Source organism: Mauremys mutica, chromosome 4 (assembly GCF_020497125.1).
Source record: "Mauremys mutica isolate MM-2020 ecotype Southern chromosome 4, ASM2049712v1, whole genome shotgun sequence".
NCBI classification, from domain to species: domain Eukaryota; kingdom Metazoa; phylum Chordata; order Testudines; family Geoemydidae; genus Mauremys; species Mauremys mutica.
Window position 1 is genome coordinate 63,407,684 of NC_059075.1, and position 25,369 is coordinate 63,433,052.

The 25,369-nt window shown below is 40.4% G+C and overlaps 1 protein-coding gene across 2 annotated transcripts in view; it reads right to left on the minus strand.

The window, feature by feature from the left end:
• ZNF106 (zinc finger protein 106) overlaps positions 1–25,369 on the minus strand; it is a 70,576-nt gene that overhangs the window by 27,215 nt on the left and 17,992 nt on the right. The window contains exons 4-13 of one of the 2 annotated variants that reach the window (XM_045014818.1): positions 20,100–20,300; positions 12,900–15,026; positions 11,273–11,915; positions 9,465–9,534; positions 7,852–8,006; positions 7,692–7,752; positions 6,968–7,336; positions 2,382–3,171; positions 1,802–1,857; positions 489–634 (exon numbers count right to left, since the gene is read on the minus strand). In XM_045014818.1, coding sequence (XP_044870753.1) covers positions 489–634; positions 1,802–1,857; positions 2,382–3,171; positions 6,968–7,336; positions 7,692–7,752; positions 7,852–8,006; positions 9,465–9,534; positions 11,273–11,915; positions 12,900–15,026; positions 20,100–20,300 — 4,618 coding nt within the window. Of the gene's footprint in view, positions 1–488; positions 635–1,801; positions 1,858–2,381; positions 3,172–6,967; positions 7,337–7,691; positions 7,753–7,851; positions 8,007–9,464; positions 9,535–11,272; positions 11,916–12,899; positions 15,027–20,099; positions 20,301–25,369 lie in introns of those variants that run through there. The other variant, XM_045014819.1, reaches the window with a different exon arrangement.

The window sequence follows — 25,369 nt, forward strand, 5'->3', positions numbered from 1 at the left end:
AATGTAAGAAGGCTTTCTTTGTCGGTTTTGTGGTGGTGGTGGTCACAAACTCAGGCCTCTGCGAAAGGATCAGAGACCAATTCTCATTTGGATAATATACCTTCTCCAATCCCAATTGGAAATAGGGAATGACTAAACTTCCTCTAGTCTAGAATGGTACTTGCGAGCTGACATCCTTAAAAAGGCAGTGGAAACCAAGGTTCTCTTTAAAGATTAAAATATATCAAATTTTCTTCAAGAACATTTTTTATATAAAATCTTTCACCAAGCCTTAATTCTCATGCTGAAAGCAAGCATGCAAAAGCCCTAATGGAGTTAGTTTGGACTATTAGAGTTCCCAAACTTTGTGTACAGTTTAAAAAAAAAAAAAAGCAAGCTATAAAATCATTCCTTAAGAAGATTTCTTCTAAACACGAAAAAGGGCTTTACAAAAATCTAAAGACTGCAAAATATTACTAGTATGTTGTCTCTATGATTAGCCTACTTACAACCAGATTGTAGGCACGGACAGTTTTGTCTGCTGAGCAGGTGTAAAGCACACTCCCAAATATCTGAATAGCATTCACTGCAGCTTGGTGTCCCTCAAAGCTCCCCTCCGTAGGTTCTTCATCCTCACCTGGCTCTGAAGACACTTCTGCAGAATGGAGAGTTATCAAAGCTTGGCTTTAACAATTGGAATGTTTTATTCACACAAACTTTGCATAAGTAATAAGACTATATGTACTATTGACTAGCATCCCCTTTTGCAAAAGTCCACAAGTAAAAACAAACAATAAAAAAAAAATGTAACAGACCTCTAGCCCTTTAAGATCAGGGGTGGTCAGCATGCCTGTTATGGGGCCTCAGTCCCTTTAAAGTCAGGGACTAAGTTGTAGTTCTCAGGTGGAGCACATGAACGACCAAGGGGTCATATGACTGCCTAATGAGCTATAAAAGCAGACAGCCTTCTCTCAGTATGAGGTGATGCCCAGAAAGTGCAAGATGTGCTGAGAAATGTCTCCAAAACAGCCCAGAGAAGAGGTCTGGAAATGAAGCTGGAAACAGGGCTTGACCTGGAAAGGCCACCTGCAGAGAAATCCAGGGCATAGAACAGCTTGCTGGGGAAGCTCATCAGAAGAGAGACAGGCAATAGTTCCCTATGGGAACAGGAAAAAGAGCCTGGGTAGGGAATGGCAAAGGGCTGTTTAGAGAGACCAGGGGAAAGGCTTACACAGACATCTCCAGAAAGACCTTGGAAAGTAGTGGAGCAGAGCAGTCTTGGGCTTAGAGCTGGCCATTCTCCACAATTTAAGGACTGTGGCTGTAGCTCAGGTGAGTGAGCAACATGTGCACCAAAAGGACTAATGGACCCTAAGAAGAAGCTGCAAAGACTACTGAGCTCAGGGGAGGGGCAAAATCTGGTATCTACCCCAGCAATCAGGGACATGAACTGGTGAACTCTTATGACCACCGAGGCAGCTATTTGAACCCTGGGAGGAAGGAGGGCCTTGTATGTATTTTAGCATTTCTACATAGCCAGACAGTTACATTACTCAAGTTACTAAAATTCACCTCACCACCCAAGAGGGACTGTGGATCAAAAGGGAAACAGAAACAGGCACAGTGCACCTTATGAGGATTAGGGTAAGTGACCCATGCTGACAATTGTTATGCAGTGTCTTCCACTCTTATTTTGAGCTTAAGTTCTGAAGATCAAAAAGAACAGCGATATTTTGAAAGCACATTTGGACTGTACTTTAACTCAAATTTCCAGAAGATATCCTATACCCATTTAAAGTAGCAAAGCACACCAATAATATACCTGAGGAGTTCTTTGAACATCTCATTGGTGATATAGAAGGTAGAGTCTCAGCCATACTGTAAAATAAGAAGAATAGAGAGATTTGACTTTGCTTGTTGGTATTCAAGAAAGGTAGTGAAATGTACTTCAGTAAAGAACTTCAGTGATACTCCAGAATAGGATATTTTATCAGAAGTATTGTAGGGAAAGTATAGAAGTCCCCTGTGGCTATAAAAGCCCTCACTGCTAACAGCCCTATGCAATTTTCCTTAAGAAAAAACAAACTCACACACACTCCTCTCTGAAGGGGGCCTTACTTTAGTTACTGCAGAAGTTAGTATGGAACAGTGCATGAGTACTGTTTTTGTATGCACATGGAGAAGAGTTTCAGACGGTTTAACTAGCAGAATGTACAGACATAAATATTCATCTTTTCTCATTTCCGTACTGGAAGCCTTGAGGAATGAGATTTGCTCCCACTTCCCCATGTTTTAAAAGCTTTTCAAGCAAGGAAAAAAGGGCCGTTGAATGAAAGTTTTGGAAGACCTTTTTTACGTGAGAAATCTGTCCTGATCCACTATAAACCCACTTTCCACCTTACCTTCTATTGATGCCATCCCTATAATTTGTGCCAATTTCACTGGTGGAGCTCACTTCATCATAACCAGAGCGAGAAGCCTCCATTAAAGTTTGCTCCGAGGATTTCATGGTGTCCCTCTTAGATGGGCTGTCTGGTTTCTCATCTCCTGACTCTGATGAGTTGATGGCCACCACCTCAAACTGGGGGTTTGCAGTTTCTACTAATTCCAGAGAGGCATCACTCTCATTATCATCTTTATTCCTGTCTACTTCATGAGTGCCCCTATCCTCCTGTCTTGGAAGGGTGGATGTAGTAACCTTTCCCCCAGTGGGCACCTTCCCGCTCTTGACTTTCCTAACAGGTTTAGAGTCAATAACATCCTGTTCGGTGTCGCTGTTCTCAGGCACGTGGGCTGCTCGCAATGTTTTCTTTTTCCTTAGCTTTTTCCTTCTCTTTTTCCCTTTGTTCTCTGCAGAGACCAGAGTGGATTCTGCTGGATGTTCAGGCTGTTCTGCTGGTAGTTTGGGATCTTTGTCCAAAAGTGTTTCTAAAGAGAGAGACTGATTTGCAAGGGAGCTGCTACGCTGTTCTGGTAAGGTGATTTCAGTCAGAGTTTCAATTGCCCCTTTGTGTTTGTTGAGAGTAGACGGCGATTGTGAAGGGGAAGGGTTCCCAGATAGTATGGTCTGCCCCTTATCTGTAGCAGGCTTGTGAACATCTTGATTAGTCTGCTGGAAACAAGTAGTCAGCTCTGACAAGGACATAATTGCGGAGATAACTGGATACACAGAAGTTTTCTGGCTGATATCTACTGAAGAAAAGAGATGAACAATGTGTTCACTCTGCAGTAATTAATAAATATTTAGGCATAAGAATCCCTGGGTTTATTAATAACGAGCTGCAAGAATTATTACAATCTACTTGAAAATTTACATCCATAACATAGCTGTATATTTAAAAGCAACAAAGAGTCCTCTGTCACCTTATAGACTAACAGGTGCCATTATACCTGCCTCTGGAAATTTCCATTACATGCGTCTGAGGAAGTGGGTATTCACCCACGAAAGCTTATGCTCCAATACGTCTGTTAGTCTAGAAGGTGCCACAGGACTCTTTGTTGCTTTTTACAGATCCAGACTTACACAGCTACCTCTCTGATGTTTAAAAGTAGACAGTTTTCTTAATACCGAAAGAAGTGCACATACATCTCGTGTTCGTTATGCAAGCCTTGTCTGTTTCTTAATAGATGATTGGCCTTAATTTGAAATAACACTTTTTTTAAAAGTGTCATTAGCAAGTCAAGTGGAATTCACCTTAAGAACAAACTTACCCGGAAGCAAAGTGCACTTGCAACAGCAAGTGGGCTCTAATATTTTTAGATACCTGGTGGGGTAGGGATGCATAAAACTATATCTTGATCATACTCCCTTAAAGTATCTTTTGTCTGGTAAAATCAAAAATGGTAGTGTCTAGACCTAGACTAGTGGCCCTTGCTGCTGGAAGACCACCAAACTGAAGTCTGTCCTCTCAAACACCGCTCACCCTTACCAACAGGAATGTTAATTGTGGTACTCCACACGATGTCCTGGAGAAATTCTCTCTAAAAAGGGGGCCCTAATCCTTTTATGCGATGTGCAGTACATAATTTAAATTCTGAAGGGCTGTACTCTGAGGATATGGCAATATATTATGGGGTTGCACAACCCACTGACTGCCAACTTCCCATGCACCATCTGCAGCAAAATGTGCACCTCTAGAATTGGCTTGTATAGCCATCAGAGGGCACACTATGAGACCAACAATAGATTTGCTCAGATTTGTCATCATCGGATCGATGGACTACCAAGATGTCCTATCACCAAAAGAGGACTGTAGTCACAGGATTTGCTGTTTGGGCTCCCCACATTCAGGCTGAACCTGTGCAGTACAGGTGTAAAAATGTTATTAAAGCTAATGTTAAAAAATATATATATAATACATAGGTTGGGAAAAGTGTGTCTGTGCATCTGGGTATAGTGCTTAGATTATTCACAATACAAAGTTAGTTTTTTAAAAGTCATATGATACATAGAGTATATAATCAGCAACAACCCAAATTTAGGTGAATAGATATAACGATACAGTTTAGATATTAGAACCCGAATACTCAGGTACATCACTCATGAAAGGTTGTACAGAGATTTGGTTGTGGAAAGCAAAATATATCAATGAGTGTAGGCTGTCCCTCAGTAATTGAGAATTAGGTTGGCTGTCCATTTAGAAAATATAATCCATGAGCAAAGTATTTGTTACTTTCCTGACTGTGCTTCTCATCGAGTACACACTCACTTAGCCAGGTATGCTGAATTGGCTTCTGTGGCAGAGGCATTATCTCCATGTAATAAAGGACAAGTACTGGCTGGTGTAATATGTTCAGACTCTCAAGGGATCTGATGCCTTGACACCATACCTCCCTTGGTGGAATATGAATTCATTTTGTAGTACGCAAATCACAAGCCTGTATGCTATCAAGCCCTTTTGTCCTATGTATATACGGAAATTAGTAGATAAATTGGATAACTCAGTGATAGATGTGGTTAAGATAAAAGTTCATTGCAGACATGGGGAAGTGAGCAATAAAAATAAGAGTAGATGAAGCTGCTAAAGAGGCTGCTGCTAGTGAGGCTCCAGTAGGGGTCCTGTCCCCTGATTATGCAGTCCTTGCTATTACCACCTGAGCATAAGCAAAACACACTGAATATACTGCCTGGTTCAGATGAAACAGAGGCCACTATGGATAGAAACTTTGAGTGTAGTTGCAAAGTTACCTTGTCTTTGGAGAACTGTGTTTAAGGTGGCCCTGCCATCAGAGCCTGCAACTCTCACACCCTCCTTGCATGCATAATGGCTACCAGGAACTCAGTTTTCTGAAACAAGAGGGCCAGTGGACAGGATGCTAGGGGCCCGAATGGAGGGCCAATTAGAGCCACCAAAACAGTGTTTAGGTCCCACAAGGGGACCGGTTCTTGCACCGGAAGGAATAAACAGAGAAGCCCTTTCAGGTATCTCATGACCATAGCATTGCTCAAACCACTGGTTTAGCAGGCTAATGCTCAAACCACTGAGCTATCCCTCCTGCCCTTAACTTGATAAGGCAGCTGGCACCCTTGTTTTAGGCTGACCACCACATTCAGGGTAAAACAATTAAACTAATAATTGCAATACTTTGCCTTGGATATATTTTTTTCTATATATCTTTAGACCTACATGTCCCCTACTAGATGCTACAATTGAAAAAGTAAAAGGAAAATATGATGAATTAAATATATCCACATTAATGCAACATAGTTAAACATAAGAAATGTAATAGCTACAAGAATCCATACTAGGAAAAAATAAATCTGAAAGTGCAAAAAAAAATTAGACCATGAACTCTTTCGTTTTATATACAAAACTGTAAGCTTTACTTTGGACAATGTACGGTTTATGTTTGAGAAATAAATACGGTTATGAAGTACAACATATAGTATGTTTAATTTATCAAAAAAAAAAGTGTTTTTTTTCTCTGTTTCTTTCACTGAGACTGGCCTAGGTTGGGAGAAGAAAGGTCAAACACTGGTTAGGTGTGTGTTTCACCCCGGTCTAGCCCAGGTAGATACCGAGGGAAAGATTTCCAGAAAAGTGCCTGCATTTCATTGGGGGGAAAAAATGAGTGGGATTTAGGTTCCTTGGGCTTAAATCCCTTTCAAAAGTAAACTGGAGCTCAGTAGCTTTTATGTATCTATTTTGTTTTTAAAACGATCTATCACAGTAATTCCAGCTACACTCCAGATTTCAATTTCACAAACGTGACCTTTATCCTGCTAGCACTTAAACACTTGCTTAACTTTACTCATTTTAGTAGTCCCATTCATTTCAATGAGATCACTCACGCAAGTAAAATTAAGCATATATGTTGGCAGGATAAAGGCTATACAGAGAATAATCAAAATAATTTAATACCGCTCATGGTAATTCAGATTTCAAGCAATGGAAAGAGGGTAGTATTAACTATGTGATCTCTGATTCTAGTTATTCAATCCCACTTGCAACTCAAGAGTAATAGAGGATTTTTTGTTTTTTTAATCCCGTTTGGACCCATCCAGAAAGCACAGAAGAGTCTTAATTTAGTTTGGCCAAAAGTGTGCTTAAATCTCTTGCTTAAGCACTTTTTGCCTTGTGTAGGTGGCTACTAGTGCTGTACTGCTTCCAGTTACAATACGGACTAGAAGCACATACAATCTCATTAGCCACCATATTATATATACACACACTATTTTTAAGAGACTGTTGCATGCAAGTCCTGGCCTTTTATTTTTTTCTTTTGAAGCAAAAGTATAAGCCTTTAGTTTTAGAAGCTGTGATATGCATTTAAACCAATCAATAAAATTTAAAAAAAAGGTAACTTAAGTCTGTTACAAATTAAGGCCCCGATTCTGCAAGATGATTACCGTGGCTGAAGTCAATCGGGGTTTACCCATGCAGAGTAGCTTACAAGTTTGAAGCCTAAATAACTTTTACTCTTTCAACAAAGTGGTTTTCCCCATTCTCACAAAACTAGTCTTTAAAAGGAAGATAAACCAACATACCATCCCTCTGCTGCAGTTCTGCTTGTGCAGTACACACAGAGCCATGGAGCACGGTATTCACACTTTCTTCTCCATACTCTGGAGACATAGGTTCTTGTTTAATTTGCATTGATGAATCAGGAACAGTGCTGGCTGTGATAGTACTAGGGGTTTGGAACACAGGAGGGGTGCTCACTCGGAGAGAGGATCCCAAGGGAGTACCAGAAGGGGATGTATGGGAGGAGAGACATGAAGAAGTCTCCAGAAGGGGAAAGAAGTGACCTGAAGGAGGAAGAGCTAGATCAGCTGGTGTCACGGTTCTGCTAATTCTTCTTTCATCTGAGATGCTGCAGGTGAGCTGTTCTGACCTCTCAGGAGGTTCATAGGTTTCTAGAGAAAGAAGGAGCAAATGCCCATATGTTAACTGTTTGGGGAAGTTTGGTTTTAACAGCTCAAGAGGAAATAAATGGAGACAAGGAGGAAAAAAATTCAATCAAGAGTTTACTGAGCTCACTACATGACACTTCTGAAAAGCCATCCAATCTGAATAGTAGAAAGCTTTACAGTGCAACACAGGAATGGCCTAACAAAACTGGACATGGGAAGCTAACTAAGTTGTACCAACCTATCCTGAACTTTCATGAGCAAATTAGAAGTTAAACTGAATACAAGATCAGCACACAAGCTTAAGCTTACAGAATACAGGTCAGAATGCTAGCGCTGCAATTTTGTTAAATCTCAGTACCTTGTAGCCCCTGCAGGATCTGAATTCTCTGACTCCTCAATGCGCTCATCTCCATTGTTATCTGTTGGTGGGGGCAGGAAAGGTGATTTAATCAGCCCTATCAAGCACAACTGAAGGCTGTTAATTTCTAGTTCAGACAGCACAAAAAACCTGCAATTACCTGCTGTTTCAATACAAGGAATCGTTGAACTTCAACATAGGCTGCCTGCAGAGCAGCCCGAGCCTGCAAGAGGCGGTCATCCACACAATGCAGTGACTTGTTCAACTCTTCTTCTCTCAGGGAAATAGACAACAACTGGTCTACCTGAGAACGCTCTGTAAGAGAAATAAGCACAATTTAGAGGGCAGCTCATGTTTTACAATTCATTTTAACAGGTCACTTTTGTGGAAACATCTTCGTAGACTTTTTTGTATCACAGCATTAAGCAATGAACTCAATAAATCTCATATGATGATTTGGAAGTGTCAGTCAGTACTCCAACAGGAGGGGAAGCAGGATTGGAAGAACAGAGAGACTCAAAAGGCTGCAGGAGAATGCCACAGAAGGGGCATTTTTGGCCCTATTTCCCTGGAGTTTTTCTGGGAGGAAGTTTTATTTGTCCTCCAGGCCTCCACAACAGGGAACAAAGCAGCTACTTCACTACACAGGCATCAGCTGCATCTGCTTCTTAGCAAGACGGATGAAGTCTGACTATATAACAGCATGAGGATGATGATTATCTGAATCCAAAAATCCTGTAATCAGAATTGGCTACCACCTCCCTGACATGACCAAAAAAAAAAAAAAGGGGGGGGGGGCAAAAAAAACCACAAAACAAAACAAACAAAAAAACCCCAAAAACCCACCCATTTAGCCATATGGACAGCAGCCATATCATGGAAACTGACTTTATCTTTTGAGGACTGCAGGTCGGTGAGAAGAACAAAATTTCCTGCTGGTAGGCTACGATCACCATCATCCATTTGATGAAATCAACATTCTTTACAATCAATTTGGTCTCAACACTCATGCAAGGAAAGTCTCATCTGCTTCTTAAGGTTGAGAAAATGGTGGCAAAGAAAAATTAAGTGATATGCCCCCAAAATCACACAGAAAATGCACAGGACCAGATATCCTGACTCTAAGTCACATGCCTTAACAAAGGCATCCTTCCTCTCTGTGAGATGGAAAATGTCATTCAGGTGTTGGAACAAGATTCCAAAGGAACAGCAAAATGTTTTACAAAAATACTTCTTAATTTAGCTTTTGCTAGCACTCAGCCCAGTAACACTTTTACTTCATTACACATTATATACAAAAGAAATATCAGAAAAGCTTCAAAAGTAAATTACAGCTCACATTTTAAGGTTGTGTGAGAGCAAGAACAGACTAAGGAAGCCATCTTACACAATGAGGTGGAGTAGAACAAGAATACTCTCACTTTCTTGCTATGCTCCCAACATTACCTACCTGTCAATATCCAGTTACAGCTTGGCTGACATCTTCACAGGCACCCTTTTGTATGCCTTTAGTGAGCACAATGTCCCAGTCAACCACAGGCACAGAACTGCAGTGTTCATGTAGGACAAGTCTACAAGGTATCACAGGCCTTGCAGCGTTCAGCCATGACACTGGGAGAGGGGAGGAGGGGGAAGCGCAAACCGAAAAATCACAATGAAGAGGAGAGATGCCTCAAACAAACTTTTGTTAACCAATTGTTATCAAGGCAGCATTGGCATATACTCATAACCTCTTCATGCTGTGTCCTCCCACACACACCTGGTATCACTTACCTTTTTTGCCCTTAATTTTCCTTCTTTTATTCTTTGTTTCTAGACTCGGGATTTCAGGAGACGATCCCTCCTAAAAGTTATAAATAGAAAAGTTCATTCATTAAAGTTAGAACAATATAATTTAAAAACTTAAGTCTACATCCTACAAATGTCTAGGGCTACAATAAGAATTTAAATATCTACCATGTCTTTCCCAGGCAAGTCTAGATTATAGCCAGAGGAGAGAACATATGCAGATGAATTTTGTTATAACACCATTCACTCATACTTTGTTGCCTCTTCTCTCAAAAGAGAAAGGAGCTAGAAATAAATTTCCTGCTTCCACTGGAGACAATGAAATACTACAGCAGACAGCGCTCTAGGTACTCAGGTGCCAAGTCGATCAAGTAGACTTGGCCAAGATGTTCTCCTTCATGTCTCTCTAATGTCGTTTACTGTGATAAGACCATGAATGGGGAAATAAGACCAGTTATAATCTAGAAAGGGATAAATACCATGCTAAATAAAGTTTCAAATGAAAAAGGGACATACACAGGAAGAGTCATTAGGCCCAAGACAGACAAGATTACTGGAGCACATGGTAAAAATAAATAAATAAATAAATACATTTTCCCAGGTATTTTTTCTTCCATGGCATAATTTTAAAGACAAAATTTTAAAGACAAAAGTGTATTTCTCTTTTTACTGTTCAGCCATAAAACCAGGCATTACCAGAAAACCAATTGTTCCATGGTTGCTTAACATTCCTAGTAGGTCCTGAAACATGATCAGCATTCTATTGAAGACACTCATTTCCAGAGGCAGGAGGCCAAGTCTAGAAGTTCTGGGCAGTGGCAGTATCATGAAGTATCATGAAGGCATCTTTCATCCATCTTGTCTAATTTTTTTTTTTTAAAGTCAGTTAAAAACGCACACAATCTAAGAGGACAAAAAATATTTGCAATTATATTGTACTGGATATCTATCCTGGGTCAAACCACCACAAAGGTCCTGTGAACACAATCCTTTCAGTAGAGATACTGTACAGAAGGGAAACAAGAAATACCAAGAATCAATGTGTTTGTCCTGGCCAATATTAGAGTTTGCCTATAAATATACAGTAACTCCTTACTTAACGTTATAGTTATGTTCCTGAAAAATGCTACTTTAAGTGAAATGATGTTAAGCAAATCCAATTTCCCCATAAGAATTAATGTAAATGGTATGTATGTGTGTGTGTGTGTGTGTGTGTGTGTGTGTGTGTGTGTGTGTGTTAGGTTCCAGGGAAATTTTTTTCGCCAGACAAAATACATACATATACAGCATAAGTTTTAAATAATTTTAAAACAATTTAATACTGTACTCACCAATGATGACTGACGCCTGGTTGAGGGAGGGGCGTAGTGGGGTCAGGGCGCTCCGCCTGACCGGCACTCCTGCCGGAGAGGGGGGGTTGGGGCCATGGAGACTTATCTCATTCCACCATGCCAGCACTCCTGTCGGCTGGAATGCCGAGTAGGTGGAATGGGGTAAGCCCACACACCCCAACCCCGCTCTTGGCAGCAGTCCCAGGGTGGCCGGAGCAACCGCGGGCCCCCCACAGCTCCCCTGCCCCACACCTCCAGCAGCACCCCCTCTTAAGATTCAATCAGAGGTATTTATGGTGCAAGTCATCAACAGGTCATGAGCCATGATTTTTTGTTTCTTGCTTGTGACCTATCCATGACTTTTATTAAAAATACCAGTGATTAAATCCTAATCTTAATGACAACCAACAAGAGAAACATTTCTATTGCTAATATCCTGAAGATATACAGAACTACACTTACTCCAGTTGCTCTTCTTTTCTTTCCAATTCCCTGGCTGTCATTCTGCTCAGTACCAGATGTACAGCTGCTGTCTGTAGCTGCATCTACAGAGTTTGATCCTGCATGCACTGAAGCTCCATTTGAAGCCAAAATGTTTCCTTCCCCTGTGAGCTCGAATGCATTTTTGTTTTCAAGAAGTGGTATTCTACATTCTGGGCTCTCCTGATCTTGTTTTGTGGTAAATACTGTGAGGCTTGTAACATCAGAGGGAGTATGTAGGCTGTGTCTCCTTCCGTTGATAATAGTTTCAGTTATTTCAGACATGAATGGTGATGAGGGGAGAGAGGATGTCTCTTGTTTGAAGTCGGCCACATTATCTGCACTTGTTTTATATACAGGTGCTATAAAATGTGAATGGCAGGCTGGAATGATTTGCTTTTGCCCACTTTCCTTTGTTGTGGCTTGGTCACTGAAGAAGCCATAAACAGAAGCAGTCCTGTCCACAACACTGCTTTCGGAGAGGCTGCGTTTCCTAGCTGATCCAGATACTGCAATGGAAATCCCTTCCCATTGGAATCCTTCTAGGCTGGACAGCTCAGGTTCTTCACCCAAATCAAGACCTTCCTGTTCGTTCTGAACAAGGGGTACCATCTCTATGCCAAATCTAAAAACAAACAAAAAAACATTGTAAATGTATAGAAGCAGAAGACAGGCACTGAAAGAAATCTAGAAAAAAAGAACTATTTTAAATATATAGCCAGGTATACTCTGATGGACTAAAAGATGACAACACTAGTATTGTGCTGCCTTTTGTGTAATCTAAAAAGGAAGGACCCTAGCTGCATAACTTCATTATTGAACTAGTGCTTAGCCATGACATTATTTTCAAACACAAAAGCAGGATTTTCATTAGCTCTAGGGTAAAGCAAAGGTCAATTTGGCCCTCTTAGTTTGATGTCAGAAACCTGTACAGAAGTTCTTGTCAGAGTTGTAATGCAGCATGCTACCCTCTTATACAGGGTAGATCTGAAACAGAATTTTAAAACAGATAAATAAACCTACTATAGTTTTCAGACACTCATTACAGAATTACCTGCTTCTAAGACTGAAGAGACAATAAGATGTTGCATTTACAAGACAGACTGAAAATACTTGTCTTCACATTAAGTTTAAAGGCAGTTGCAATGTATATGACATTGAGAATCACTATCTAGATATTTTTTTAAATGTACAAATTGCTAATAATTAAAAAAAAATAGCATTACTACAGCAAGGGATGCATTCAACTTGCCTGTGATGATGTAAATACTTCTCAGTATTTGATCTCATGCAAATAAAAATCAAGTAATGGTCTTGCAATATATTTAAAGTATTGTTCATATTATACCTATACATGTTTGTAGTAAACAGAACTTTAAAATACAACCTAATGTTACCAGTGTCATATGTATTGAATTGTTAGTCACAAACTATGATCAGAATCAACTTCTTGCTTGAAGTAGCAGGAAAGTGTGTGCATGTGTGTCTTTATAGACAGATAAATATGGTATGGTAGAATTCATCTCTGCAGTTCTTCAAATGCTAGTCTTTAGAGTCTTGTGACTCAGATATAACAAGATCCATGTTTGAAAGTTAAAAGGTTACAAACCTTGGTAAACCCTTGCCAAGCTCCTGTTTCTTCTTTGTTACTTGCTGGATGACCTGTTCCCAGTTTATGTTTCTTCGGGATGCACTAAGAATCTGCCTCAGGGTTGGTTTAAGTCCAGACTCCTTCTCAGTCTCATTCTTTCGATGACCACTAACATTTCGAATACGCCGTGCATTGTTGAGGTTGGGCTCAGGAAGATGTGCCCCAACTTTACTCTTCAAACTGATATGTCGTGTCAGATCTCTTTGGAGGGAAGCAGGGAGGCCAAGTTTACTTAATTCAGGAAGAAGAGGGCCTGAAGGTTGGCCACCACCTCCTTTTTGCAGTTCATGATCTAAACTGTCTTCAAAGCCTTCCATATCAAAATGATGATTTGATTTGATAGGATCTTCACCTTTCCCTTCCTGAGAGGTTTTCAACTCATCACTTAAATTGTTTTGAAGGCTTGATGGGTTCACTGACTCCATTTGAAATTCAGAATCTTTTTGCTTCTCAGTTACAATACTTGAATCGGGAACTTTGCCTGATGCTTCTGTGTCACCTTCCTTTCTGGTAGTAGCATATTCACACTCCTGAGGGTCACACGGTGAACAATTATTAATAAAAGGACGTAGCTTTTCGACCCTTGCTTCACACTCTTCACTTACATCCTCTAATGTATCAACTCTAGGCTCATTAGTCTTTGAAGAACCTTTCCTGGGTTCCTCTATATTCCGACCACCATTTAGATCACTCTCTGTATCTCTGTATGAACTTAAGTAAGGATTTTGCAGAGAAAGATTGGATTGCAACTCTTCTTTGGCTTTTTGTAGTTCTTCACTTAGGCTATCAATAGGCTGTCTCTGATTTCTGTCAAGCATATCTCTGCTACCTCTTAAGCTATAAGCACTGCGCAACTTGGATACATAAGAAGAGGACCGGTTAGTTTCTAAGTTTAGTGCATTCGAATGGTTCTGGAGTTCTCCAGGGGATGATGATAATAGAAGCTTGACATTTTTCAAGAGATTCTTTGGGTCTTGCTTTTGGGAAGATAACTTCGTGTCTGGAATAACCAGGAGTGGGGATTTCAGTGATGGCATCCTGTTACTTCTGCCCTCCTCTTGGTCAGATCTTCCTCCACTGGGGCAGTCCGCATTCACCTTGCAAGATTCAAGTTGGTCAGCAGTGGCCTTGTAACAGGGCTGGTTTAAAAAGGTCTCTTCCCACGTTATCAGTTTTGGGAGGCTTGTTGTATCTATTTCAAGATCCATCCCTTTCATGGGTGTCTTGAGAAAAGGTACAGATACAGAATCTTTTTTCTCTGAAGTTTTAGGAACATTTTCTTCAGACCATGGCTGCTGGTCTGTAGCTTTCTGGGAGGGGTAAGGAGTCCAGCGATGAATTTTATCTTTGGAAGTGCTGCCACTCTTTCCATTCATCTTGGACATTTTACTCTCTGGTTGTTCAGAAATACTGAAATCCAGTGCCCCCACTGGAGGGAGTTTATCACTAGTAAAATCCAATTGGTCATTCGCCTGCCACTGCCGTGTATACCTTTCCTGATTATATTGAATGGGTTTTTTTTTCCATGCAAATTCTGTGTGGGGACTAGAATTTCCAGTCCTATTTCTTCCCAGTGGATGTGCGTCCCCTGTACCACCAACATTCCAGCCATTTGCACCCTGAAGACTGAATTTCCAGTTTCTTGGTGAGTTTTTAGAATTCCAAATAGAAAATTCACCTGTTCCTTCAGAATGCCAGTTGGAATTTCTTCCTTTGACATCTTGATACCATTTTGACATTTCTCCTCCTGCATTTGGATGCCAAACACCTCCAGAATTCCCATGGTTATCATGTTGACCTGAAAGGCCTGCAGAACCATTTTGATGCCATCCTGCGCATCCCCTGGGATCACTGAGGTGCCGGTCTGCATTAGGGTTCTTTATAGAATGTGGGAATTTGCCTTGCCTTGGATTCATAAAGCCCTCATTTTCCCATTTCCAGTCCCTCTGAGATGGGCCATGATGGTGCCACAAGGATGGATCATAAGTTTCTCTGTCTTTATAAACAACTCTTTCTTCTCGCCTTCTCTGTGGTCTCCTATCATCGGGTTCTATTTCTTGGTTTCTACAGCAAGCTTCAACTTGCCTAGAAAACATAAGGAAATATGTCTGTTCAGTGACTGAAAAGTATATCCCAATCTATCCCAGTTTTGTAAAAGAGGTAACAAGCCTCAAACTATTCCAAATGATCTAAAAATCTGCCAGAATAAATATATACACACTAAGCCTTAGATGTAAAGCAGGCTGGTAGGTAACAATACCACGACATAGGATAGCAAGTTCAGGTTGTTTTGGCAGGACACTGGTTTCCCAAACTACTAACATCTGGAAATGGCTATGCACTTTGCCTCCGGGGCAGAAAACCTATAATTCTTACTGCTTTCCTAATCCATTCTAGCAATGATGTCTTCTTCAGACAGCCAACTTCTCTTGTTTTTTCCACAAAGCCTGCATAGAGTGAAATCACTGACAATACCTCTCCAAAAAGCCCTTGCACCTCTATTGGGTACAGTTAAAAAACAAAGCAAACAAGCAAAACAAACAAACAAAAACATTTTAAGTTAATACCAGATGTGAAAAGTGGCGAAATAAATCAGTATTTTAAGTGTCATCAAGTTATACCATGACCAAAAAAAAGTTTCATTCACATAAGGCCCCTCCAAACAGTCAGTTATCATACCGTCATTTGGATCATTTACTTATTTGTATTACAACATCACCTACATGCTCCAACCAAGATTAGGGTCACACTGTACTAGGCACAGTATAAACATGTCAGAGATTTTAAGCACTTCAGGGAAGGGACAAAGGAAGAGGGGGAAAAAAGATGCAGCATGGCCTCTGATTTTGGTTTGGGCCTCTAGGGGCTACTGTAATACAAATACAAGGCATGCAATGGTTAGCAAGTGTCAGGTTACTTTCATTTTTGGGGGGACTGTGAGGTGTATTTTTCCCATATGTAAATGTACACAAATTTGATGTATTGTGGTATAGATATGGGTTGAGGAGGAAATGCAGGAAGTGATGAGTTAACAAGAAGAAAGGAAGCTATAAACGCACTGAGGGGAGGTCAAATGGGACGCTTTCTCCGGCATTTCAAGAGTCACAATTAATAGGCAGAAAACGTTGTAATACGAATTTGGTAGGTTACAAAAATAGCTAACCAATACTTAGCTAAGTTGCTTGCAGAAAAGATGACATAAGATAGACAACTTCTTCCTTTCAAGTCCCATTACATGGCTGTTTCAATCTGTACTGTACAATTTAATCTGTAATTAATTTGATTTGTTATCTTTTGGGGTCAGATTGGGGAAAATGAGATGGCACTCTCCAAATCTTCACCCTTTGGTGGAACCAAAAACGAGATAGCACTCAGATTGCCCAGTTCATAAACACGATTATACCTCTCTCTTATGTACTCTGATCAGCAGTGACATATTTTATAATGCGGCCATTTAAATCATCATCAGGTTTCATGGTCAAAACACCTCTGAAATAAATGGGGCCAACTGATCTGTATCAGGATTATTGTTTCATGATGTTTTCATCATTTAGCTTTCAAAACATGAACAGTGTTTCTTTGTAACCTGAAGAGCTACAAACTTAATTTTCTATTTAAAGCGTAAAGTACTAGATTAAACATCCATGATCTGCACCAATCTGATTCCTAATTCTCTTAAACTGGCATCAAACAGCATCCTAGCATATTATGTTATTTGCAATGAAAAAGCTACTCTAAATACATCAAATGGAAATGATTAATTTAGTTGCTACGTTCCATTTCTCTCTCTACTGGCTCTCTCCAAGCTTGGAGAGCAAACATGCTGTGGAAGGCTGCATAATGTTCTCTTATTCAAAACTCAGCTTCCAGGTTGGTAAAATACATATTTGCTTTTCCATTCCCATGAAACGAAAGCTGATATTTTTAATTTAGCTTTGTAAAACTGTCATGAACATTTGTCAGGTTAAGTGCAAGATCCTCTCCCCACACTTAACATTACATCCCAAAATTGTTTCATCTGTTGGAGGGGTGGTGGTGGTGGTGGGGGGAGGGGGGGCGTTACTTGCCCTTGGCAAGCAGAATTTTACAAAGCTGCTTTAAATTTTTAACCAAAGTATTGTAATTAAGCTTTTTCCTTGCACTTCCAATTACATCATTTCATCGCCCATGGGATGTTTTTACTCCATTCCAGAAGAATGACTAAGCAATGACTTTCACTTTAATTAAGGGAAGTCTACAAAGTGAAAATGAGACAATACTTCTTTCAATTTGCCAGTGATTGGACTGTAAAAAAAGTTAAGACTAAAAGACAAGATATTCCCTATTGTACAAGCTCTTTCCCCAACCCACGTGTCTCAAAGTGGTGACTGAGCAATTTATTTGAGTAGAATATTGGTAAATTAATTCTCTCCCTACCTGGCAATCAAGATCTTTTTAATGAAGATTATATATCCTGTAAGTGCAAGGTATTACTGTTAGGATGAACTGGTAAAGATTAGAAGGAAAGTTAGGCTGAGGAAAGCAGTTATTCAAATTGCTGGAGAAAACAACAACAAGACTGTTTCTTGACTTTTAGAGTTCCTGTAGGACAGTTAGGTATTAAAGACCTAAGCGGGCTTGGTTTCAGACATGAGACAAAAACATTTTGGCTAGTTCTGAAATGAGACCTCAGCCTGTCCTTGAAATATGCAATAAGAGGCCTAGAAAAAGACTTTCTCTTGAGCACACAGCTATTGCCCTTTGGTAGTCTGCTAGCAGGCATATATAAATGAAGATTATATTTGGGCTTGGCAGGATATCAAGAACAAAGTAGATCTATAACACATGCATTCAAAGATAAATGCTGCCTTAATGCTAGTGGTGCAGTTCTCAAGGTCAGCAATCTGAACACTAGGACTATTTATCCTGCAAAAATGGAATTTAAGTGAAAGATCCTTGTTAACTGGCCTAAGAGAGAATAGATCCTTGTAGGTCACAGGAAGGGCAGGACGGGGGAAGTTTCATATCACAACATTTGCCTCTACAACACCTGGCTGTGGATAAATTGAGAACTTTACATTCCATCTTCCTTTTTTAAGCTTTCAGCATGCATTAAAGTGACTTCTGCCTCCTGTGAAATGGATGTGAAATTGTTGTATGGATTACTGCATAAGGAAAAGTGAGCTCTAATATAAGAAGCCAGGACAGGAATGGTGTCTAAATAATAGCATCTTTGAGTCAAATAGCTGATAACTACATTCTGTTTGGAGGGAAATAAGTTAATGATGTACACAACAAAATTACCACTCCCCACCTACCCAGTGCTCCTCTTACTCCCGACCTACTTCCAACAGGGAAATTTTAAAAGATTTTAAGTGGGCTAAGAACACTAAATGCAGAAGACCCCATTCCTGTGGCCAGTGTATCCAAGGAATGTAATAACTCAAAAACAATGCTGAGCATCATAGCACAAAAGTGAGTACCAGGCATCACAGTTACTAGAATGAAGGGACCAGTGGAAAGTCTAAAAACCTTCATAGTCCTGGCTGGTATCCTGTAGCAGGGTGGAACCTCTGCTCCTGCCCTGAGGGGTTTAAAAGCAGCCTGGCAGGGCTTGAGAGCGGCTGCTCTCAAGGCTGGGCTGATTAAGGAAGTGACTGCAGGTGAGGCCACGCCCCAAACTGAGCGACAGCTAGCCCCTATAAAAGGCCAGGGAAGCCAGAAGCTCAGACAGTCTTCCTCTGCAGGGAGATGGGCCTGGCTGCAGGGAGCTAGAGACTGGGTACCTGAGTGAAGCAGGGCTGGGGAAAGGCTGAGGAGCTGGGAAGCTCCAGCCTAGAAAGCCCCAGGCTGCGGCCTAGTGAAGGGCCAACAGGTACTGGGGGTTGCAGAGGGCAGCCCAGGGGTAGGCCAAGGCAGCAGGTCCAAACCCCTTTGCCTGTGATGAGTAGGCTGATACTGCAGTCTGCCCCAGAGTGTGGGGCTAGACAATGACTGGCAGTAGCCAATACTGAGGCAAGATGGGGATAGAGGGTGGGGGTTCCCCAAGGAGGGGAGACCCAGAGAGAAAGGGGTTACTGCTAGGGGGCAGCACCCCATGTAAGAGGGCACCAGGGTCCAGGGAGGGACACGGGGGGCCAGAAGACAGGTGGATCACCGGCCTGCAGAGGGTGCTCCAGCGCTGGACAGAGCTAATTCCCGGAGTCACCAGCAGGAGGCGCCGCAGGGGTGAGTCTGACCCTGTTACATATCCAAAGAGTCGAGATTGGGCAGGCAATGACCTCATTTTTGTGGTCTCTTGGTCAGGTCAAAGGAGAGCTCAAACTTATTGCACATGATGGTTGGGGTCCCCAGCCATAAAATAAAATTAAAAAAGGAAAAACCTATGCCCCCCCCTTTATAGCGTTACAGTAACATGTTCTTACTCTTTAAACTGTATATTATGAAATTAACATGGCACTAGCAACGCACACTCACAAAAGTGTCAGATGCAGGCTAAATGCTGAAACAGAAATCTTATACACTATGTAGCATAACTTTACCCATTCACACCGAGCAGTAATGTTTAGCTAATGCTGAACAAAAAAGCATTTAATTTAAGACTTCAGTGCATTTCAGGATGACTTTTAGATTGTTACCCAAAATAAGAGATTCTAATTCATTTTAGAGATCATAAATAAGAACTGTAAAATAAAAGTATCAAGTTATACCCAACAAAAGTTTGCGAGAGGGTAATTTTGTAGGGCAAGGAAGTGATACTTACTAATACTGCTGCTAGAATTATTGGAACATTTTATTCAACTGTATGCTTATGAGAATATAAAATATTTGCATAGAGATGTTGAATGCTCTTGAATCCATAAGAAGCACACAAGGAATTCCAGTTCAAGGCCTTGTGATGCTACAAGTGAAACTGTTTCATATCTGCTGTGGACTAGGCTGAGCTTTATTTTCCAAGCACTGCAGTAAACCTCACAACTATCAGAACTGAAAATGATAAATGAAATGTTTGTGTTTAGATACACAAGCTGCATCCTACAGGTCGTTACCATAAACTGGTCTTATGATCAGAATACTGGTTGCATGCAGACTGCACTTCAAACATACTTCTATCTTGGCAGCATTTCTCCACATCCAGAACAGCTTTAAAGGAATTCTTAAGAGAAGAAGAATACTTACCGGTTCTGCTCCTTCCTTTGTTTGATTAGTTGAATTAGTTCCTTGTCAAAGTACTCTTCATCAGCCTCTTCTTTCCCTTCGTCTTCCTCTCTGTCGTGGGCATCAATATTGTCTTTGTGCAGCTGGCTGGAGATGTGCTTGGCATATGCTGACAAGCCCACCACTGTCACCCTGCAAACCTGGCACTTGTGGTTGCTGTCCCTGGGGAAAGAGGGAGAGGATGGACATTCAATCCTTCCCACAGGCATGGTAGACAACTCAGATCTTACTCTGTTTCCTCTGAATATGCCAGTTTTCTTAACCAATTGCCGGTGCACTAGGCACTATAATTTTGCTCAATACACTAAAACTGTTCGAATTTTCTGGCTTTTCTTTTTTTCCTATAGCAATTTTCCCCAACTTCTGGGGCTTTTAGAGATTTTTTTCCAACAATCAAGAGGTAAAAAACTTGGGAATAGAGTGGTATAAATTTGTGGGAGGCAGGGAATTCTTCTTGGATTGCTGTACTCAAAACCTTATCAGAGGAAACATAGTGAGAGGAGGCGGAGTGGAGGGCTTACAGAGCTAGCAGGAGCTGCTCTGAAGCACATCCATGGTGCCAGCTGCACTGGAGAAGCCTGGTGACAGCTTCTACATTTAATCTCTGCCTCATGCTTTCCCCCAGTGAAAGCTAGAAGAGGGAGGAGGGGGTATACTGCTACAGCCAATCCTAATACAGTGTAACCTAAACTGGGACAGCTGAGACCTCTGCTTGGAATTCAAAGACTCTATAGCACAGCAAGTGATGGGAGGGGTCTTTAGTTCACTGTACTTTATTTGGTTCAAATGATGCATGAGGTCTGCTTTCTACTTTAGAAGGCTTATCTTAAAAAATAAGAAATTATTTCAGTTGCAGGAAGTTGACAGCTGTGTCAGACAAATGGTTTTACTAAAGTGTCTGAATACTGCAGCAAAACTGCTATTAAAACCAATCAAATCAGTATTTAATGTTTATTAAAAAGCCTACAATACAGTGCTTGACCAATCCTTTAGTTAAGCTAATGGTTAAAAAAGTAAAAGAGAAAATAAGTCCATTGGTAAGTTAAGTAAAACTGAGCAGAAAAAAAGCATGTGTTCTGAGCCAAGCAAATAGTGTGGTGGGACAACATAGGGCCCACTGCCTGCCTCACTGATGCTTTCTTGCACCCCACCGTCTTGTTTACAGAAGCAGCACTGAATGCTCTTATGTCTCAGATATAGAGATTATGTACTAGAATGCCCAAACATATTAATGGAAATAAAGTGGGAAGTGGTGAGGAACCTGGGGTCCATGTGAAGATTAAAAGCAACACTAAAAGCCACATTTAGACTAGTCATTGGGACAGGTGAATTCTCCTGCCTTTTCCTAAAACAGCAATATAAGTGACTGGAGCTCAGGTCATTAGCTCACATCTAATATATTTAGAAAACTCAACTTGTACATCAAAAGGTCAATACCAAATGAACAAAACAAAACAAACTTGCTTTGTATTAAATCTTTTTCCACTTCATATTCTAATTGCCTTTACTGAAGTGATGAAAAAATCCCCATCTCATGGATCGGAAACATCTTCATTATTCAGTTAAATGTTTCCATCAAAGGAACCAGAGGCTCAAGAATCTTGCCTCCACCTCTGCAGTTTCTAACAGTATGAAAGAAATCCAGAAGAAAAAAAATTTACCACCCACAAGATTTTAAGCCAGCATCCTTATCTGAGCCATGCTTAAGGAAGGGTCACCAGCTGGTTGTTAAATAAAGGTCTGCGCCTTTCAAAAAGGCTTTGAAACGAAGGGGTGATTTTAAAAGACATTTTTCTATTTTTTTCCTACTAGTAAAAATGTAATCTATAGTACACAGTAAAGGTATTTAAACAGTCATATCAGTCAAAAAGGCCATATGTTTAGGAAGTTTAAGTGTATAAAGTGGTGTTTCTATTAATTAAATTGAGGGTCTCAGTTTCAAATAATGTGCAGAACAAGTGTGCAGTTATAAGTAAAATACATATTTTTCTTCCCGTCAGCCCTACAAACTCAACCTGGGATTTGTGCACCAGACTGGGTTCTTTCTTTTGCACACATTACCAACAGTAATAAAGATTCTGCAGGTCACATTATGCTGTATGACACCTGTATTACCTCATCTTCAGTGGTTTAGCACAAGCTTAACCAACTGAAAGTTAGTTAACAGTTTTGCTAATGCACAGGCAGGTATAGAATACAGCTCACTCTCTTAACTGTGTTGTTAACTATGAACTGCCAGGAATAAAATATAGTAAAGCTTACTTTTTGCTAAAATTGTCAAAAGAGGGAGAAACAGGGAGAGTGTCTAAATGGATGTCATTTTTACACACTCATTTATCACAGCAGAGCTATACTTTAAATGTAAGGACCTTTTAACTGGACATAAAAGAAAAAAAAGAAAGAAAAACCTAATGGTACCTATTATAATACTTGACATTTCTAGGAAATCTCAAAGTCCTTCACAAATACAGGTTTCAATTCCTCTGAAAGGTAAATATTATTCCATTTTACTGATTGGTAAATTGAAGCAGAGTTAGAGTTACTTTGGGCAAGGTTAAGTAGCAGGGCTGGGGACTGAATCTCCACTCCTTCACCCTCTCCAACTTCCAAATCAGTAGTTCCCAAACAGTGGCTCTTGAACCACTTGATCAGTGGTTCTCAAACTTTTGTTTTGGTGACCCACTTTCACACAGCAAGCTTCCAAGTGTGACCCCCACCCCATATAAATTAAAAACACTTATTTGTTTATATTTAACACTACTATAAATGCTGGAGGTGAAGAGGGGCTGGGGGGGGGGGGGAGGCTGACAGCTCGTGACCCCCTATGTAATAGCCTCATGACTCCGAGGGGTCATGACCGCCAGTTTGAGAACCCCTGCACTTGCTGGTCTGTGGAGAAATGGCTAATCACATGGTTATGACCTTCCTTGTTTTCATTTAATACTTTCCTAACGCTACTTTTCCATGAAATGAAGCTCTAGTAGCCAAAGGAATGTTGTTTGATCAACTTTAACAGGAGAGGTAGTTGACACCATTATGACTAGGACAAAAATGGCCCACACTTAACCGTACTAATTTCTGCTGTGTATTTCAGCATGTACATTGGATAATCTCTGTCCAAACTGAAGTGCTGATGCATATTCAATGTTAGCTGGAAAACAGTCTTTTCATAAGACTTTGGCCTCATTCCAATTGCTGTTATGAAGTCACTCATGGAACTAGACATCATGCGTATCATAATACTTAAGATGACGGCTGAAGTTTCATGCCCATTATAAATCGCTGAGAACACTAAATAGAAATGCAAGTCAAGAGCCATATACCTGAGGACTTAAGTCTCCATGTAAATGTGACTTTTCTCCAGAATTTAAATTTTCACTATCAAGTAAATTAGTGGTTTCAAGGAGAGAGAGAAAGGTAGTGGCAGCTTAATGCTCAGCAGTCCTAAAGAGAGGCAGCACAAGAATAGGATGGAACCATATGCATCTTTTGGCAAGCATAAGATCTTGGGTCCCAGACATGCCGAAGGGAAGAGCTTGTTTAAAGACTGAAAATTTTGCAGAAAATCTGAAGTTAGAAGAATATACGCGATAAGTGACAAAATACTAAAACCACCCACCAACCCAAATGAAGAGACTTAGTTTTCAGAGGCAAGATGTGAAGGCTCAAGCTAAGTCTCTTTGAGTGAGGCAGACACTACTGAGTTTTCTGAATTATTGTCCAAAACAGAATTCTTACAAAATATGATGGTTTCATTGGAAAGTGAAGTTATAACCAGGGTTCCATGTACTCCGTTGGGGCAACATAACTTACAGAATTCACCTCTGGCCACACAACTGTGCCCAAGAATTTAAGTTTTCACTTAAAAATTTTAGCCCTCACGGTTACAAAGTTAACTTTAAAAATGCAAACAAACAAAGTTTAAACCAATGCAGTTATGTCTTCCTCTGCAGACAAACTCAGAAGCGTGAACTGACTCACGCCAATGGGGTGTTAACCCTGAAACTTATAGATAATATAAATGTTAATGTAACTCATGCTAACAATGTAGCTCTTTGTCCCCTCTATTAGCTAGTCCACATACTGAGGTTTATGAGGCGGCTGCTGCTGCTGCTGCAAGTCTCCTTCCTGGAGACTACCCCTTGTCTTTTACATAAATTGTGAAATTCCATGTAGATTTCTAGTACTCCAAATTGAGAAAGCGAAAGAAAGGTTGTAAACTAAACAGTTTATTATCCATTTTGATTCTCAAGTATAAGAACTAGGTCTGCCAGAGCACAGATGCCTTTCTTGTAGGAAGAGATCCGAATCAAAGTGATGGAAACATTTTGACAGCAGAATGAAAGACTGACATTAAAATCAATCCCTTTCATCTCGGATACTAAGAAAATGGAAAACTACAGTTACTAAATCTTTTGAAATTTCACAATATCAGATACAATGGAAATCTGAAATTCTCCTTTTCATCTAAAACCAAGATTTCACAAAGAATACAACAGGATGACAATACAGAGTTAAATACTGAATTCAATAGATGATCTAATCTCTAGATGGTAAAAGTGATGAAAGGCACTTAGTTAAAAACAAACAAACAAAAAAAACGGGGAAAAAACTCCAAACCCAAACCCACACCTCCCCCGGGCTCCACCTGAAGAATGTTGAGATAAGGCTGTTTGATGAGAGTAAAGTTTATTACACAATTTGGATGATCCATTTTGAAGCAGTTCTAGCTCCAGTGTGTGTATGCATATATTATATATATATATTTTAAAGAATTAAACTGATAGCTGGTGAAATGTGGCAGGACTTTAATGTTCAACAGTAGCTGAGAAGAGTTGTCAGCTGGGGGAAACCGTGCCCTAGAAATCCAAACACAAAATGGAAGACTAAGACTTTAAGCTGCCATCTGCACCATCTTTAGCTCTTGAATCTATCCCAGCCTCAGCAATTGTTAAAATATTCAGAATCATTATCATGTGCTGTAAGAAAAGATCCACTAAAGGGGATGCTTTAAAAATTAGCCAGAACATAGACACTTGAGACAAACTGCTAAAGTTAATGTTGATGACACAGGGGTATCTGAGCAACCACTTCTCAGCTGTTCACTAACAGAACAGATGTCCTCTACAGCTAAGAATCAGAACAGATGAGAGGCAGAAATAAGGTGCTTTTGATTCCAGGCACAATTTCAGGCCCTTCCTATTCCCAAAGAGACGTGGGGCAGAGTGGGG